This window comes from Dicentrarchus labrax, unplaced genomic scaffold, assembly GCF_905237075.1.
Source record: "Dicentrarchus labrax unplaced genomic scaffold, dlabrax2021, whole genome shotgun sequence".
Classification (NCBI taxonomy): Eukaryota; Metazoa; Chordata; class Actinopteri; family Moronidae; genus Dicentrarchus; species Dicentrarchus labrax.
The window spans coordinates 12,292,528-12,311,877 of NW_026136715.1; the positions used below are offsets into that span (position 1 = coordinate 12,292,528).

General features: G+C 41.6%; 1 protein-coding gene across 1 annotated transcript in view; it reads right to left on the reverse strand.

The window, feature by feature from the left end:
* samd10b (sterile alpha motif domain containing 10b) overlaps nucleotides 1-19,350 on the reverse strand; it is a 48,083-nt gene that overhangs the window by 18,473 nt on the left and 10,260 nt on the right. Inside the window, exon 2 of the mRNA XM_051424756.1 lies at nucleotides 8,786-8,970. Coding sequence (XP_051280716.1) covers nucleotides 8,786-8,970 — 185 coding nt within the window. The remainder of the gene's footprint in view (nucleotides 1-8,785; nucleotides 8,971-19,350) is intronic.

Sequence of the window (19,350 nt, forward strand, 5' to 3'; positions counted from 1 at the left end):
TCCCTTCCTGGCTTCTGGCTCTGCTCATCTGCACACCTGTCTGCAATAGCTCATCACCACTCCCAGCTGGCTCACCTGCCTTGCATCAGCTCGTCAGTTTGCACTAATTCAACCGCAGCTCTACACACATCCTGCGCAAGATTGTTTTTTTTGTTCAACCACAGTGGTGTCAAATTCTCTTCAGTTTTTTGGGCTTTAACCTTTGTTTCTTTGTATCTCAATTTCCCGTTCCGCTTGCCTCCCTGCCACCAACTCTCCCTTGCATCCTCTGTCGGCCACACTGCCTTGCCATCCTCCATTCCACTTTTCCTTTGCCATAAACTGCTATCCATCGGCAACCGCTGTGATTTTTCAATAAATGTGTTAAACTTCGTCTGCTTCCTGATCTGTGTTCTGCGCCTGGGTCCACTTCTGGACTAAACACAACATTACTCTGCCGATGTATGTGGTGCATACGACGTGAAAGGAGAGCAAGAGCACATTATCCCGGTGGCTCCACAACCTATGGCATTAAAACATAAATCAGCACTATCACAGATAGCACAGTTAAAGATTCAGCAGGCAGATTCATAATAATCCAGGGACCTATATGTTTGAGTAAACACATTTTAATAAATAGTGTATACATGGTATCAAAAGATAATCCAATAATCTGGAATAAAGTATATTTAATAGTGACTAAGCTATGGCTATGCATCATCACAGAAAAAGTACTTTAGATCTAGCAAGCATCAATAAATCTGGGAAACAGATCCAGGTCTTTGTTATTTCATGACTCACATTTGTTGACATTTATTTAACTTTGCAGTATATGTCAAGAAAAACTGAATGAACTACACAGAAGACAAAGAAAGATGACAGCCAGATAGAGAGGGTGAACAAAGACCGACAGAGAATGACAAAAAGAAGGAGAAGACAGTGTGCAGGGAGTGGGGTTCTCTATGAGTGAGTAATGGCCTTCATCATCAAGAAGCCAGACGGAAAGAAAATGGAATGATAACTCCCCATCATCCCTTCTTCTCTCTTCTTCCTCCCTTAATCTTCTTGCAACGTTCTTTGGCTATCCATCAGACTGTATCTCCTCTGGCCAGTTCTCTGTCGTCCCCGTTCACCCTTTACTACCTCCCCCACTCCTCTTGAGACCTACTTCTGTCCAGCGGGAGGAGCTCCCTCATTCATTACATACAGGAGAGGTAGGGGAAGATGGAGCTGTGGGGAAGGGGTGGCATAGGCAAAGTGGAGGCTGTATATGGAGCGGAAGTCTAATGAGAGGTGGAGGACAGAGAGGAGGGAGAGAAAGGGGGGGAAGGTAATGGATATGCAGCGATATGTTGTATTCACCACCAAAATGACTGGAACAGAAAGCAAAAGGCAAGCGTATTTAACTGGTCCTTAAATATTTTAGTGTGCCTCTTATACCTGCTATGTTTAACTATGTTGCAAAAAAAATACCTTAAAAACATAGTTCTGCATTTTGGGAAATATGCTTATTCGCTCTCTTGGATGAGAAGACTCATGCCTGTACAGTAAATATGAAGCTGCAGCCAGGTGCTTGTTTGCTTAGCTTAGCAAAAAAGACTGAAAACAGGTGGAAAGAGCTAGCCGTGTTCTGTCTGAAGGTAATAAAATCTGCCTACCAATATCTTGTTTGTTTAATCTCTACAAAAAAGATAGAGATAACCAGCGGGGACTCCAGGAGGTCACGGCACCCAGTAAAAGGAATATTTTGTACCTTGTGGCCACAACCAAGCTTGCTGTTTCCTGCTTTTTATGCTAAGCTATAAGCTAATTGGCTTCATATTTAGTGTACAGATATGTGAGTGGTATCAATCTTGTCACGTAATTCTCTTATTGTCCAAATATATGCATGAATAGACAAGTTCTATCTCTACCTTATCCCCTATACTTCCTTATATCCTTTCCCCTTTCTACTCCCCATACTCTCTTCTCTGCACTTCTCTATTGATCATTCTGTTTGTATTCTCGAACAGCTTATTTGTCCTTCGCTGCTTACTTTGTTCTATCATGTCTCTCACCCCCCCCCCCCACTCTCTCTCTACTTGCTCCTCATAAATTTTATCCTCTGCCTGCCTGACATCCTCCCTCCTCCCTCCCTGTCCTCTCTTTCTCTTGTTTCCTCCCTTCGATCTTTCTTCTGCTTTGACTTCTGTGCACTGAGCTACTTTTTGTCCATTTAAGTGCCTGTGTTTCTGTGTGTGTGTGTGTGTGTGTGTGTGTGCGTGCGTGCGTGCGTGCGTGCGTGCCCTGCCTCTCTGTATCTGAATCAGGGATTAGCCAAAAGTCAGGGGAGCGTGGGGAATCCTTAAAATTCATTCTTTGTGACCGATAACACCTCTCTTCCGAAGCCTGGTTCTGTCTCTGCACATCCACACCCTGCTTGAGATTGATCAATGATGCTACGCCAATTAGCAGTAAAAATGTGAATGTGTGTTTGTGCGTGTGTGTGTGTGTGTGTGTGTGTGTGTGTGTGTGTGTGTGTGTGTGAGTGTGTGTATTTGCCTGAGTGAATCTATGGTTTATAATCTGCACTTCATGTACTGTAGCTCACACCTGCCTTTCCCTCTCTGCTCTGCATCTTTTCTTGCTGTCACTTTATTTCTCCACAGGATACTAAACACTCCTCTTCTGTCTTCTCTGTATGCGCTGCTGTCTAACCTAACAACACTCTCTTTCTATCTCCCTATCCACTGTACCAATCTATCTCTTGCTCTGCTGTCATTATAGAATCAGATCTTCAATCTGTCTCTCCTATCCCAAAGACCCTGACAGATCCCGACACATGATCCCTCATATCTCCTTTGCATCTCTCTCCTCCACTTCTCATTTAATCTTATCCTTCTTTCCTCTCCTCTCAGTAACACAGAATCATCCCTGTTGTCCCTGGCAGTTTCTGTTGCATCATTTAGCACCCTTGTGTCTCCCACTGCTCAGTCTAGCCTTGTGCATATGCGTGTTTGAGTGTGTCATTGTGATTCAGAAAATGTTTATGTGTGAGCTTTTCTAAGTGTCTACTTGACTGTTCCTGTGCAAAAGAGTGTGTGCAGGCGTGTGAACTGTCAGCCTCCGTTAGCTTTGTGCAACCGTGCCTTTGGTTGTCCTCAGGACTCAGACTTTGTAAATGTTTCGCACTCATGCGAATGTGAGCAGGCTCTCAGTGGGAGGACAAAGGGCCAGAAGGGATTTTCACAAAGCTCTCTATTTAGAATGAGTCAAACATGTGTCTTGGACAGAGCAACACATCTCTGAGTGGCAGGACAAGGACAATACAGGCTAAAGTATTTTTGCCTCACTGCCCAGCAGCTCTTATTCCTCTCTCTGTGGCTCTCTACGGTTTCTTTCAAACCTCTGTTCTCTAATGCATCATTACTACACTAGCACAGCCGTCAGCCACCAAGGTAATACTTCCAAATGGTCCTCTTGACAATATATGTAATTTATCATTGTCCAAAGCAACCCTTATGAGCATTTTTGTGATCTTGTGCCCTCAGCAGGATGACAATGAAATATGAGTTCATATGAGGGTTGTCTGATCTGCTACCGTAAAGTTTGGTTAAGTTTAGGCAAATAAGAATACTTTAAGGTTATAGGTGGTCAGGGTTACAGGAAACCAACAAGGAAACAGTACTGCCAGTTGCAGGAGGCCACCACAGCCGCTGGTATCAAATCAGACACTTTATATGTCCCCCATCTTACCTCTTACTAAAATAGGTTTTGTAGCATCACGCTAATTCTGCCTTTCCTTCTGAGAGAGGACAATTATTATTTGCATGACAAAGATGAGAAATTGAAGGTTTAAGGTTGCTGTCCCTTTTCTGGTGAGAACAGTCTAATTGGTTCTATTGAAATCAGTGATAGCTGCTCCGCCACCCACACTGGCCAATTTGAAATCAATAAAACAGAAAAATTGCAGATATTTTGACTCAAAACAATAATATGAAAGGTAATCCAATTGGATAACGGTGTTCAATTAAAAGGCCAATCCTAATGTAACAAGAGAAAGAGTGTACAGTTGTGCTAGCAGCTTTGGGAGGCGATACTTTGAGCCTTAATGCTAACATCAGCATACTAATATAAACATAATGACAATGCTAACATGCTGATGTTAAGCAAATATAATGCTTACCATGTTCACTATCTTACTTTATTGTGTTAGCATACTATCATTTTCTAACTAGTGAGAGAGTGAATGCCGTTGCAGTTTTAGTTTTGCAGGTTTTGCAAGTATTAGACACATTAAGTTTTGACCTGATGATGGCACTTGATGAATGGTCTGAGGATCATCAAAGTGATTAGAATTCATCCTGAGGGAACGTCTGAACCAAATTTCACAGCAATCAATCAAATAGTTGGTGAGACATTTCAGAAATACAACTGTAGAGGAGAAGTCCGGGGATCACAAAAGTCAGTAACGTTCAATCTCTGAGACTGACATGACCCTTGACTCACTGGAAGTGGTCATGGGTAGGAAGCTCAAGAGTGTAATGCAGAATCATCCATTGTATAATGTTTTTAAAGATCTGAAGGGCTCTTTTAGTGACAGACTTGTTATGCCCAGGTGCTCTTCAGAGACATTCACAAAGTTCTTTATACCTGCTGCGTTTTGTAATGAACATTGTTGATCTGAGGTTGTTGACCAGCATGTGAGGATTGTTGTAATGTTGGTGCCCATGAACATGTTGATGTTAATATATCCACTATACTACAGTCACACTGATGTTTGCACTTTATTATGCTCTCCCCTTATTTTATACTGCCTTGAGATGTGTATGCCTTTTCCTATTGTCCTATGTGTTGTCTGTCATATGTAATGTTGGCACTCAGTCCCCCCCCGAAGTATTTTGTATGATATCGTAAATGTCGTACTGTAACGTATTGTATTGTATCGTAATGTATCATATTGTATCGGCACCATGAATGTCTGTACAAAGTTTTATGGTTTCATAAGATATTATGTATGCATGTTGGTGCAGATGATAAATGTATGATACAGAGGGGTACAGAGCAACATATAGACACTATGTTGATGTCGCCGTAGTAGTGCGCTTCGACAATAATAGTTTAATAGCATTGTTCAATTACTAAAGCTGACAAACATTCACAACAATTGTAACTAACGGTGGATTCCATATACTGTAACCTAATCCAGTTAAATGATGAGCTTGACTGGAAACAACCACCCTAAAAATCAATAAGGAACAATATGATATGATGCAATCCATTTTCTTATAAGGCGTTGGAAGGCTCTGTGTAGTATATTTGTGTGTTTTCTCTCTGTAAGTTCACTACTTTGAGTCAGTGTCAGCTGAAAAGGTCAGGCACTGTGTTCTGTAATGAGGAGGAAAAATAATCACAGACTGGTCCTTCCCATTTGCCCACCCAGCATGGCAAATTAGTGAATAAGGGCCTTACTTCCTATAACAGGCTTGGTTCTGATGTAGGGGAAGAAAGCCCAGTGGCTGCTGTTACGTCCTAAATTGTGTCTCTGTTATTCCACCTATTCCCCAGTCACATCTGAAGGTTCACTCACAAGCTGTGTGTCAGACTGCAAAATGAGCCACCCACAAACCCCTCCCCTCACCCCATCTGGCTACCCAAACAACAGCCAAATAAAGGATGGCACAGAGGGTGCGCCAACTACACAATGAGTTATTATTTGGAAAAATCCTATTAGCACATAGGTCTACACACAGGTCCACCTGCAGAAATGTAACAACACAAATGAATATATAACCTCTATTTTAATGAATCATTTAGTTGGCTGTCATTGAGTCAGTGGCTGCTGGTGTGGGGTGACATCATTTCACCTATTTGCAGAACAAATTAACTTGTTTTAAGTATCAGTGCAGCAATCTGCCTTATTGTGTCTTGTATCAAGACACTTTAATTTCCAGAAAATTTGAGGAATATTAACCTCTGTATAGGGAATAATTTGACCTATTTTTTTCATTCTTGTTTAATGTAAAACAAGTGATATACACTGGATATTGCACTGTGAACCAGAATATATATATATATATATATATATATATATATATATTTGCATGTGCATCTGCATCCATTATGTGTCCTATATACTTGGTCAGCACTGCAAAAACCTGCTACTCTGGTAATGGCAGCCATGTTTGTGCATGCATGAACAGCAATATCTAAGGTTTATGTCTGCTGTTACTATTTCTTGCCTCAGCTGACTGTCTGGTGTGCATCAATATATTTGTGTGTGTGTGTGTGTTTGTGTGAGCCCACATAGGAGTTTGCATAAGAGCGCATACTGTGTAATATTAGCTTTGTTAAACAGATAAGGAAGATTCCCCAGGTCCCACCTTATATTCAGAAGCTGAGCTGTGTTTCACTTAACTGCTTGTGCACACATCAGCTGTAATGAGGGAGCCAGTGTAATGGAGAATAATCTAATCATCACTCCTGAGAGAACTGGACACACAAATGCCAATCCACACAACCCACACACACACACACTCGCATTCCCATAAACGCAGATTGTTGAAATTACAGATGCACAAATGGACACTGAACATTTTTGGGAATGCACAGACACACACACATCAGAGAGAGCTGGACTGCTCTCCCAGTAGTTGAATAATGCATACAGAGGCTTGTTGCCACAAGGAAATGATAAGCCTTACTTCTCATGGTATAGAGGAGGTTTAATTATCCAGTCTCTGTGTAATCACATGGAAACAGCTTCCCACTCGTCTTTTATTAAGCCTTTTATAGCTTTTATAGCTGAGGGGGCAGTCTTTTATGAATTATTGAACAATCTTGCAGTGCATATGTACATCTTTCAGCCTCACAGTAGCAAACTTTCTTAAAGGCAGGAAACTGAACAAATGACCTCCACTGGACTAGCTGCTCTCTTTCATGTGAGGAGTAGGAGCCACGAAGGAGGCTGTTGTGTCATATGCTGTTTTAGGTCAAACACAGGCGGAATGCCTTAAAATAGATTTTTCTGTCTTTGTTTTGCTCTCTGGTGCTGCACAGATGGGATTTATGAAGAGCGATGTGTGGATGTAAATGATGCTCTGGCTGCTATGCTTACATTATACTGCTGAGCCACCAAACAGGCATTCCTCGCCAACCAATATTCAGTGTTTATACCAGTCAGTTCTGTTAAATCTGTTGTTGGGCTTTGGGAAAAATAACACACATCTGTGGAATAAATTAGATTTTTAGACAATGCAGAACAGACTGTATATTTGGGAGAGTATTTTCTGCTCTTTTGTACAAGAACTGTTACATCACAAGTAGTGAGGTAACATATCTCGTACCACTCTTCTGTTACATAACCAGTTTCTCTCTGGTGGTATCTACCACAAGCTCAGGTGAGACCAGACAACATCATGAACAAGATAAAGCAATTAGACTTCCTGTTACCACTGAGATTCCGCAGCACTGACGCTGATGCACTAATGCTCTCTCTCGTCTCTCTGTTGATAATCTGCCACAGTGTATGTATCGGCCTTCTCCCCGTCCAAGTCGGGACAGCTTCATAAGACCACTCTTTCTCACATATAGTTGGAAACACTGCTTTGAAAATGCATAGCTTTTATGAGCTACCAGTTAATTCACACTGGATGATATTAAATTACAGAAAAGCTCCCCTTGAGGGAAATTATGTTTTCTTAACTAAGCTACTTAAAAAAAAGTTCAAACTACTTCATCCAAATATTTTATAGTGATGTAATTGAATACAAAATCATACAAGTGAACTTTACTATTAATTCTAACTTATGTTACAACATAAAATAATTATTGTATATTGCAATAATGACCCAGAGATGGTCTCTATATGTATACTGCCTGGCAAAAAGTCCTTGTTATATCTTAATGTGCTGAAATATACATGTATCTTTTTATTATACATGTGACTAGAACTTTTAATGGTTCAACTAGTACCCTATGATCGGACAGCTCTTTTTTTTTGCAGTGAACCAGTCCAAAGCTCACTGATGCACGTGGGGAGCAAAGGCTGGCCCGTGTGGTCCGATCCAACAGATGAGCTACTGTAGCTCATATTGCTGAAAAAGTTAATGCTGGTTCTGATAGAAAGGTGTCAGAACACACAGTGCATCACAGTTTTTTTGCGTATGGGGATGCGTAGCTGCAGACCAGTCAGGGTGCCCAGGTGGTCATAGGAGGTCATGGCTGATCTTCATATTATTATATATCTTCATCATGTGCTGTTTTAACTGTTTGAGTTCCTTGAATGGCTCTAAAAATAACAATAAAGAACCAAATACTAAAAGCTCAAGAAATTACTTTCTTTTGCTCATAGATAAAAATATAAACCCCACTGGCAAATTATGCCTTAAAATGACAAAAATAAACCTCTAAAAACACTAGCTGTATGTGGAATCGGCTGAACTGACCCAAAGCAACTGCAAAATGTGATTATCATGGGAACTCTTAAAGTCCTCCTCTTTAGATTGTGGCAAATATAAGCCATATTTTCTTTCCCTCAGCTGCTGTGATTGCCCAATGGCTAGAATTTCTTCCTTTTGAAAAATCCAAAATCAGTGACAGATTATGCGCAAAGCATTTCACAGCAGTGAAACCAAGTGTGGTTTGGGCCCCAGAAGCTTTTTTTCTCTTCCCATGTTTGTTATGGTCCAACCTGCCCAATTCTGAGCTGTCTCTCCTTGCCTGAACGACTTATTTCGTAAGACAAAACAGATTTGAAAGTCATTCACATGCAGTGGAAACACTCCTCCACACTGCCTCTGGTCGGTTTGTGTGGACGTCTTTATACCTGGATGCCCTCTGTGCCGGGCTGCTGCAGTAGTTTGACGGTGCGTGTGTGTGCTGTCTTCTGGCCGCGGCCGTCGTGCCAGGTCAGGTTGCTGCCTCCGGCGCGACGCGGCAGCTGGTAGCTCAGCTCCTCAGCAGACACCGTGTGCTCCAGGGAGGCACGGCAAAAACTGAAGCTGGACGCCGCTGAGAGGAGAAAAGTAGAATAAGAGGCGAGAAAAGCAGAAAGAGACAAGCAGAGGCAGAAGAACGAACACTAATAAGCACTCACTTGGTATTGTCTTTTTTTAAGGGGTTTGCATTGTCTATAAACTGCAGCAACAGGAACACCAAAAAAAAACCCAAAATAAATAATTGATAATCCTCTAAGAGCTTAACAGGCTGCGTTCACTCCAGATTACATGCTTTGTGTGCTGACTCTCATACAGCTACAAACAGATGGCTGTTTTGGTGATGGTGGTGGGCAGTGGTGCTACTCCACTGTGATCTCCAATTATACTGAGTGCATATTCACTGACGCAGCGCATGATTTTTGGAATTGTGTCTCTTGCTAGATTAGTCCTTGATTATTTAAATCCTACATCATGAATATTTGATCCGTTTCTTCCCTCTCCCTGTCTGTCCTATTCACTCCTTTCCTCCTAGGACTGAGTGTTAGCTGTGAAGCAGGACAAGTTGTCAATGCAGGGTCAGAGTGCAGTTCTGTAAGAGCCACAGGGCATCTTGTGCAGTTCACATCAAGTTGAACAGGCTACTGTGCTGTGGTTTGTCGTCTGTGGCAGTGGGTTTATTTTAAAGGGGACAAATGTGAATAATAAAAGATGATTTGACTGCACATCAGCCAGACACAACAGGAAGGAGACAGTGGAAGGGAGCAGAAAAGGTCAAGAGAATGCATGAAAGAGAGCGAAGCAGAGAAAATACCCTTAAGTATTTCAGTTTTCAAAAAAACCTGATTTTTTAAACATTGTGTAAACAAGAAACCCATTCATTAGAGGTCAAGAGAAATTAGATCTGGGTCAGAGAAACCTGATATTTAGTATATCCAGGTTTCTGAAAGGGCTTTTAGCTGTGTGTATGTGACTTCAAACACCCAAAGTCTTACTGTGACAGAGGAGGGATGAGCTAAAAGTTTATCACATATAGTATTCATGACAAATCATTGTAGCCAAAATAATTCAGTCCAACAAAAAGTGGACCTAGAATAAATGAGTTACAGTTACTCAAAGACTCTTTCTCAGATCTTTTACAATCAAAAAGCACTCTATAAGCTGCAGCATCCTACACCATTAATATACTTTGAATATGCCAGCGTCGGTTCAAAAATATGCTAGAGGAAAAACCATTACTATCACTAACAAGCTGCAGGGTTGCAGTGCACCTGAAGCGTTCTCCATTTTCAAACAACTGGATTTCTCCCACAAATCCTCGGTTTCGTGTGCGCCTGCGAACAGTCACTGAGACAGAGGCAAAGTTACTGATGGCAGAGCTAAAAGTAGAACAACGCACAATAGATGCTGTATTCATTACTTTTAAATATGAAAAAAGTCTGAAGAAAGATAGATGTTCTTTGAGAAAATCCTCATTTAATCTCCTACAAATGACTTCTAACTTTCTTTTCCTCCCTCCTCCTTAAGGACCAGATTTTAAAAAAGAGAGATTGGATTTATTTGAATGTGGTATTTACAGTTATATAAGGTCTTTTCAGTGTGTTCAACCATTTGTCTGTTTATTATGTTGCTTTCTTAAGGTGATTTTTGTACCGATAGCCATTTCTCCTTACTATAAAAGGACAGTTGAATAGACATGAAGATGTAACTAAGATATATGCTGACAAAAAAATGACAGTAAGAACAAACAAAACAAGTAGAACATGCCATTCCTTCCAACAACAAGGGAAAACAAGCCTTACTGGACAATTCATATTTTAGAATTGCACAACAGACCACTGAGACCTGCTTGTGGGAAAAACACCTTGTTGCCTTTGAGAGGAGTTGGGGGGGTAAAAAAAACACTTTTTCTCAAACCAGGAGTGTGTTCAAGTGAGCAGCGCTGAATACAGAGTTCACACAGCCATGATGGAGGAATGAAAAAGAGGGAGATGAAAAACAACAAAAGGCCTGTCAGAAATCACTGATGTGTAACCTTTTCTGCCTCTCTCCCTTCGTATACTTTCTTTCTCAGCACTCCTGCTTTCCCCATTTCTATACATTGCTACTTCTGTATGTAGAAGTATCTTTTCTTTTTTCCCTTCCTTTCCCTCCTTCTCTCTCTCTTTCTGGTTGTCAGGTCTTCGGGGTCGTCAGGACAAACCGAGCCCAGCCCTGATGTAATTACTGCCAGTCAGACTGAGGGGGAGGAGACAGGAGGAAGGAACGTGGGAAGCTAAGCGCCTTGCAACCCTAAAGACCTGCCAATCTCGCAGAAAGAGACAAGAGAAAGCGCACAAGCAAGAGCAAGGCGGACAAGAAAGAGGGAGTGAGAGCGGTGCTGTAAATTAGCACCAGAGCCACGCAAACTGACAATAAACTGATCAAACTGTAGCGAGGTAAAAGAGCTCAGGGAGGAGGCAGAGAGACACCTTAATAGACCGAGAAACAACCTAATTTCACAAGCTGTTAAAGACAGAGCTTTCCAATTATTAGACAGAGACCACCCTACACTTTATAGACATCACGATGAAGATAAAGAAATGCAGCATCATGACTTAGTTCCACTGAAATCTCAATCTCTGCCACAGCGCCAGACCTTGCCACCTCCAGCAGTCATAAAACGAAGACAAAGCGCTCATTTTGCAAGCTTCAATGGACTCGGTCGGCTTAACCTCCTGGCACAGGATACGGCAGAGAATTTAGAATAAGCCAAAAGTGATTAAATATCCATACCTTCCAACAGACGTCTCTTTTGAAATGACATTGAAACATATGCATCTGCTGGTTGCTTTTAGAGTCATAAAGCCTTAAGATAATAGATAATACATTCTAAACCAGATTGAATGAGAGGATTTAGCTGCGTTCCTCAGTGCCTCTAAATGCATCTTTGCATTCTGAAATGATTACCATCCTTTCCGCTCAGCAGGAGGGGTTATCTGTCACCTTTTCTTGTCTGTCTGAACATGCATTTGATCAGCCTGGACAAGCACCAAATCTCATCCATCCTATTTGTCACTAACTGGTGTTGTATTATCTCTTGTCGCCCTTGCCACTGACTTTTATCACCTTCAGTCGAGGGAGGGGAGAAAAGACAAGGGATGATGAAGGGAGGATGGAGAGAGGCAAGATGAAAAGCAAAAAGCATGATATGTGTCTCCTGAGTTTTTCGGTCAGTAAATAAAAAATAAATAAGAAGATATGATGTAGTAAAAACTCAGGAATCTGTAACTCCAACCTCACATACAGAGAAAGAAGGTGGAGGAAAGGAGCGAGTTGGTGGTAGGGGTGCCAAAATCAAGGGCAAAGTGTCAGACAGGTGTTTGTGTGTGTCTCAGTATGTGTGCAGAGGGTAGGTAGGTCAATACGACTCAGCCCAGTAAAGTGTAACCTCATATCACCTCCTCTTGACTGAGCAGCATATCTGCTGCGCAGAGTGGCTGCTAAATCTCAGAGGTATTCCCTTTTGAAAAGGTAATTAAGCGGTTAGGCACGGCACCCTGGAAGGTCGTTCCAAGCCAAATCCCACAGTAGATTAACATGGCATCGCTGGACATTACTCATTTGACTCCAAAAGCGAGCATCTAAATTAGCCCGGGTGGACTACTTTGCTGTGTAGGCTTTTTGCAGAAGTCTGATTTTTGCATAACCTTGGCATCAACTTCAGGAGTGTATGTGTATGTGTTTGCCTCTCGCATGAACGGTGAGGGAAGTGGTCTGGCTAATCCACTTTATTTCAGGCGTCACAGAGAGGGTGCCATGGTGCATTCCAGAAGCATGATATTGGCATCAACTCCCTCCCTGCCGAGCACCTCTTCTTCCACTCAAAGATAAAATTTGTATTTACAGTCCAAAAGTTTTATATGAAAGAGGAGAGAGTAGAAAATCACAGTCATCCTCATTCCTCTGTAATCTGCAAGGGGGTGAAACTTCATCATGCAGTGATTTCATGCCTGTGTAACACATTAAACCTGAAGTCCTAAATATAGCATCAAACAGACCAATGCTGCCAAGTCCCACTATGTCAAGTACATCAACCAATGATACAGATTTGTTGGTTCTATAGTATGTTGGGGGTGAAGTGAGGGGCTATTTAACTTTTCCACTCCACCAGACCCGGTCTTAACCCCAGGAATGAGCCATGAAATTACTCCATTTTCTAATAGCAGGGGTGGTAAAAGAAGAATTCAGGTTGAAGCTTTAAAAATAAATATAAAACCCAGGACCCCAGGGGCTTTTCCCATGATGCATTGCAGTCTATTACCCACTCTGACATGAGACACTGTCGCAGAGGCTGGGGCTGAGGTTTACCTCTCACAAACTATCAGCATCATGGGAACACGCAGATAGGGGAATGGGTGTAAACAATGGACATCCACAACGCAGACTGATTGAAGATAACAACACACCAACTCTCATCAGGACACAAACGAGGGAGCTGCCAACTAAATCTGTGTGTATGATTGTGTGCGTTAGCGAATACCGGTCGGCATGCTCATGCATACGTGAATGTAACTCACGATGCCAGCATGAGGACTCGCATATCCACACATCTGTATAATCCCTGTCTGCTTTCGTTTATGCCAATGGATCAGAATAAAACTACAGAGAATCTGTATATGCAGCCATGTGGATGGAGGCTGAATGCTGGATTTTGAATGCAGGGCAATTATGGCTCACAATGCACAGTGCAGCCCAGAACACAGGTGGAGTTGGCATTTTTCGTTATGGTTCTGCCAGTCACTGTAGAGGTCCATCTGCACCCTGAAAGCACAGAGTAGAGAACAACAAAGACTGGTCTGAGAAATACCAGGCTGACCTTGGCTTCCTCTCTTTGAGCAGAAAAAAACTGGAGGGTCCAACGTTGATGACTCTTATTCTCTAACTCTCCACTCTGGCCCCCACCACACTTCCACAGAGACAGACAGAACTATTGATTATCCATCACTGTGTCAGAGAACATACAATTACAGATCGCTTTAGATAAAACACACAGGGAGGCACACAAACACAGTCCACCTAACTCCTCCACCTGAGGCCTCTGGCTGTCATGTCCACTGCTGCTCAAAGGAACTCACTACATGTTTCACACAAGAGGAGGAAAATGAAGAATGACACAAACGAAGAGATGGGATACAAGGGTCTGACATGGCCTAGCCTTCTTAAGAGGACAGAGGAATGAAGCTCGGGGTGAATCTAGGAGCAGAAAGACGGAAAAACGGGCAACATGACAAGTCCCAGAAGAGAGAACAGGCAGAAAATTAAGCTTCAAAGGAGAACATTAATATTAATTGCATCAGGAAATGAAGGAGGAGAAAGAGGGAGTGAAATGATGAGTAGATGAGATCATGTGATTGTCTGTTGTTTTCTCCCCTTCACAGCCAAACCCCCATATGACGACAGGGGGAGGACAGATTAGATCTCACTGACAATCGATAATTCAGAGCGAATGTCAGAGGGAGGAGGAGGACGGTGAAGGAGGACGGGGTCGAGTAATAGGATGTAAGGTGTGATCAGGCTTCATCAAACTTAGGGAATGACAAGATCACTGAGTGCCTTTACATGCACACTAGTATCCCGGATATGTAATTTCTAGTGTTAGTGAAGTATCCCGGTCATGTGTTGTGCATCCTGGTTTTGAGAATTCTAGTTAAAACCGCAAAGCTATAAACACCTTGTCCAGGTTGCTCATGATTCTTCACCACTTGTGCTGATGTGCTGCCAACTCAAGGTAGTAGTTAGTAAAACAAATGAATACTTATAATGGTGGTTACATGCTGATATTAAACTGAAAATCTGACTGGTAATGCATAAGTCGTATTGTCCCTTTCACTTTCCATTACAGGAAATGCTAAATCCAGCAAAGAGGTAAAAGCAGCCAGAAACCAACCGGTCTTCATGCTAAACTGTTGAAGTAACTCATAAGAATTAAAGACACACCTCAACTCACATGATCAGAGATACTGTGATGATCAGAAATACAGGGGCATTAATAACCAGATGTTTCATGTATACTTATCCTGAATAAGATCAAAACTAGTACAAGACTCAAAACTGGGACGCGAATGTGCATGAAAACATACTCATTGATGTTTCTCTTAACAAGACCTTTCAGCAAAAAGAGGAGTGATATTTTTATAACAATACATGTCGACATTGTCACAATGTGAAGGGAGTCACTCGTAGTGGTAAACTTACAAAGAATTATAACCTGAATCTAAAGCTCCTCTTTACTTTGCTGAGCTTTAGAAAAAGTTTCAACTCATTGTTTAGCTGTCCAGCCTACAACTTCACCATTTTGGTTCACTCTCACCGCTCTCATAGCGTCGTTTTTGGTTGCAGCAGGCAGCTATTTCCCATTAAATCTCTTAAAGAGAGATCTCTTAAAGGATTAGTGAGTAAGATTCAGTGACCTCTAGCAGTTAAGTCACAGATTGCAACCATTTCAATACAGCTCCGCCTTCCAAACATATAGGAGAAACTATGGTGGCTGCAAAATTTGAGAAAAACACGAAAGGCCGTATTGAACCAGTGTTTGGTTTGTCCGTTCTGGGCTACTGTAGAAACATGGTGGTCAACATGGCAGACTCTGTGGAAAAGGACCTACTCCCTCTGTAGCAGCTCATTCTAAGGTTAACATAATTCTAATATTAAGGTGATTATACACTAATGAAAATACCAATGAATATTATATTCCATTTCTGCCAATAGATCTGCTTAAATGTTACACACTGGACCTTTAAAACCCACTGAACACTGCTCAGCACCAAACAGCAGATGAACAAAGTTAGCGAGAGCAGCTGGTGAACATAGTGGAGCACTTAGCAGCTAAAAAGCCAGATATTTTCCTCAGGAATTGGTGGAGACCAAAAAAGAGCTAAAAGGAAAGACCAGAGATCTAACTCCAAATGAATTATAATAATCGATAATAATCATAATATATAACTGTTGGATGTGTAGATTAGCAGCTATTTGTTATCATGTTCATCATATCAACTTAAAAGGTCAATGTTAGGTTCATTATTTTCTCTACCATTAAATAGGCTATTCATGACTAAATAGACAGATTGATTACAGACTGTAATATTGACAGTGACCTGACAAAGCATAAGCAAACCATCCCACACAGCTGTCTCCACATTTTGATTCAAGTAGTGCTAAATCCGGATTGGTGCACAGAAATGTGACATTTCCAACCAATGAGAAGAGCACAGACAGAAATTATGTGAGATGACCAAAATTCCCCAATATTCCCCAATCCTGACTCAGAAAACAGCAAACAGAAACCCAAACTGCATTTTTGGGATTTACAAACTACAGTACTCAAATGCTGTAATCCAGCAGCTGTGCTCCCATCCACATACAGCAACACAAACTCCAGTTATCTGCATTTGCATAATGAATCCATAGTATAATCAACATAGCGATTTTAGTAAAAAAAAAAAAGCATCAGTGTTTTTCTAATGAAGGCTTAAGTACAAGAGATCAAGGACACATAGTATCTGTGTACATTTACGGGATCTTGTTTATGAGAAATTGAATTATTATTTGACAAACCAGCCTAACTGGTGAAGTAATCAGATGATGGATCTGTTCACACTCCATTACACCATTATAATTCACAGCTCATGAAAACGTCTGACAAATCCATCCAAATTAACCTGTTCAGGACTTACAAATGGATTGAGCCATCAGATGGGATAAAGCACAAAAATTACATTAAAAGGTCAGGCAGACAGAGCATAACTTTATCCATGTTTAAACAGTTTTAAATTCACATGACACTGGTATCCACAAGCAAGCATTATAAAGGTTAAGCTAAATTGTATCCGGTCTGATTAGGTGAATAATTTAATACTGTGAAAGGTCAAATTCCAGAAGTTGACTTGATCAAACTCAACATCCGTTCAGAATTTTACACACTGACTTAAAGATTTACAATTCCAGATTTCAGATGTCACAATGCAGTAAAAGTGAGAGAATGCCAGCATAATATTCTTCTGTGTATGGTGAATTACAGTCATTTCAGCTGTCACATAAAAATAACAAATCTTTCCTCAGGTTTCAAATCTTAATACATGCTGTGATCTAAAATGTCTTCACAGCTGGTCCGTCATGAAGACCGTCCTCCTCTGTATTCTACTGGAAAGACTCCAAAATGATGGGGGGTTGTGGGGATGAAATGAACAGAAGCATATAACTTCTCAGCTTAGACAAGATTGGCTTTTTAAATATTTAGTGTTTGTTTACAGCTGTTCCCCTGAGTGGCAAAATTATCTGTCTGAGTGGATTAACGGATGTTTGGGTACAAAATGTTAAAGCTCTGAAATACTGCATTTCCATCTTAACTTAGCACCTTGATAAAGGCACACATTATATCAATTCTGTTATTAATTGGCAGGAAATAGGTAGTTTCTTCAAAAACTGCATCTTAATGCATTTCAATATCAAAATCTAATATTTTGATTTCAAGTCATATTCAAGCTGATCATTTGAAACCAAGAGCTATAAGCCAGATGGTCGACTAATGAACTCTAAAGTGTTTCGAGCAATCAGACAAACTGGAATTTAAAAAGCAGTTTACACAAGCAAAATATGGCAAGCTAGTTCCTTAAGTTCACAACGCAAATACCTTCTGTGATAGCCTGCAGGGCGGTCCGGCAGGGATCCACCACACTCTGTCTGCTGACCATAGAGATATCAGCTCCTTATATTTTCATGTTATGACTCTTTACATTTGCGGACAAGCAGATCGCTGCCATCTGCAGAACTGCCGGAGAGGACCGAGTGGAGTCTGTGAACAACTACAGTTCATTGTGATTGTCACATGTGGTCTGTAAATCGATGTGGTGCACTCACACTGGGGCCTGGTGAGAGAATGGGATGTGGAGGGGTCCAGCACTCAATACTTTATTGAGTGTCCTCAAGCCATGACTATCACACAAATACCCTACTTTGTTTGTGCATGTGTATCAATGCTCATAGACTTTTTTGACATACTAAGAAATGTCTGAGCAATGCAGGGTGGAAAACATAACAACTAGTCAATAGCGTAAAATGTACATACACACACACACACACACACACACAGAGAGAGAGACACACACACTTGCACAAACAATCACAAAGGTTATTGAGCACCAAGTGGTTTGTGAACAATGAATAAAGTGAATAAATGACCGTTGTGAGAGTTTAGTTGACAATCTGCTCTACACCTTTCTTTGCATCCACACAAAGAGACCAGGATGAGGGGATCAAAGAAAATAAAGGCAGATGAAAAAGAGGAGGGAATAGGCTTAGAGAATGGGCGGAGAGCTGTTGGAAAAAAAGATAAAAGTTAATGCTCCACAGAAGCTGAGAGGTAAACAGAGAGAAGGGAGAAGGGAAATGCCAATGAATTGGAAGCTGAGATATACTGGGAGAGAATGAAAATTGCAGACAGGGAGTTAGTTTGTAGATTTGTATGCAGCATGAATGATTATAAACAGGAGGCGGCGGTGGAAGTAGTGGTGGTGGTACTTTTTCTGTCAGCCGACTGAAGTATTTCCCAGAGCTTTGAAGTTTTTAAAGTTTGTTGTGCTCTACTGTGATGTGATCCAGGAGGCAGCCTCTAATCTTTCCCGGAGGGAAGGGAAAGAAGAGAAAGAAAGAAGAAAGGTGGGTAGACGATGCAAAGGTTGTGGCAGGGGGCCACACAGAGAGACTTATAGGCAATACCACCGAGACAGGTGAGTGGAGGATTACTGCTCTGCCACTGGCAAAAACTATCAAACACAGACATAAAATATCTCTGCTCTATTTCCTCTACGCCTTATTTCAACAAGCAACAGAAGATGTAAACTCAAAACGTTGCCTGCACTCTACTTTTAAAGGGTGCAGTTTGAGTGTGAGTTTGAAAGAGATGCAACAAAATCAAAATTGCCTCAGCAGCTGCAGCTGCAGCAGCAGCAGGAGCAGCAGCAGCAGCAGGTGTCTTCGGTGGGAGTGTGAATGGTATGTGTGCACAATACAGTCAGACATGTTTGGTACAAGCCCTTCAGGAGCTTCCTTGTTTTCTAACAGCGGAACAAATCAACTCACACCTGGGGGCACTCGCCCATTCTCCCTGTCTCTGTATCCCACTTCCTGCAGTCCCACCTGTCTCTGTGGGTCTCTGCAGCATGCTGTGCTGATTGGAGGTCTGTCTCTCTCAGCTTAATTGCCATGTTATCAGCTCCACTCCTGCACTGCCACTTCGCCCAGGCCTTTCAGTCAGATGGACATGCCAATTACCCCTCCTCCTCACACACACACACACTTGTTCTCGCACACTCACATGGTTTCTTGAGGCTGTGCTGTCAGGTAACTTAGCAGACAGCAGCTGGTACAAAGCGAGCAGTTTGGGATGAAACAGGAAAGCAAATTAAAGCTCTTTGTA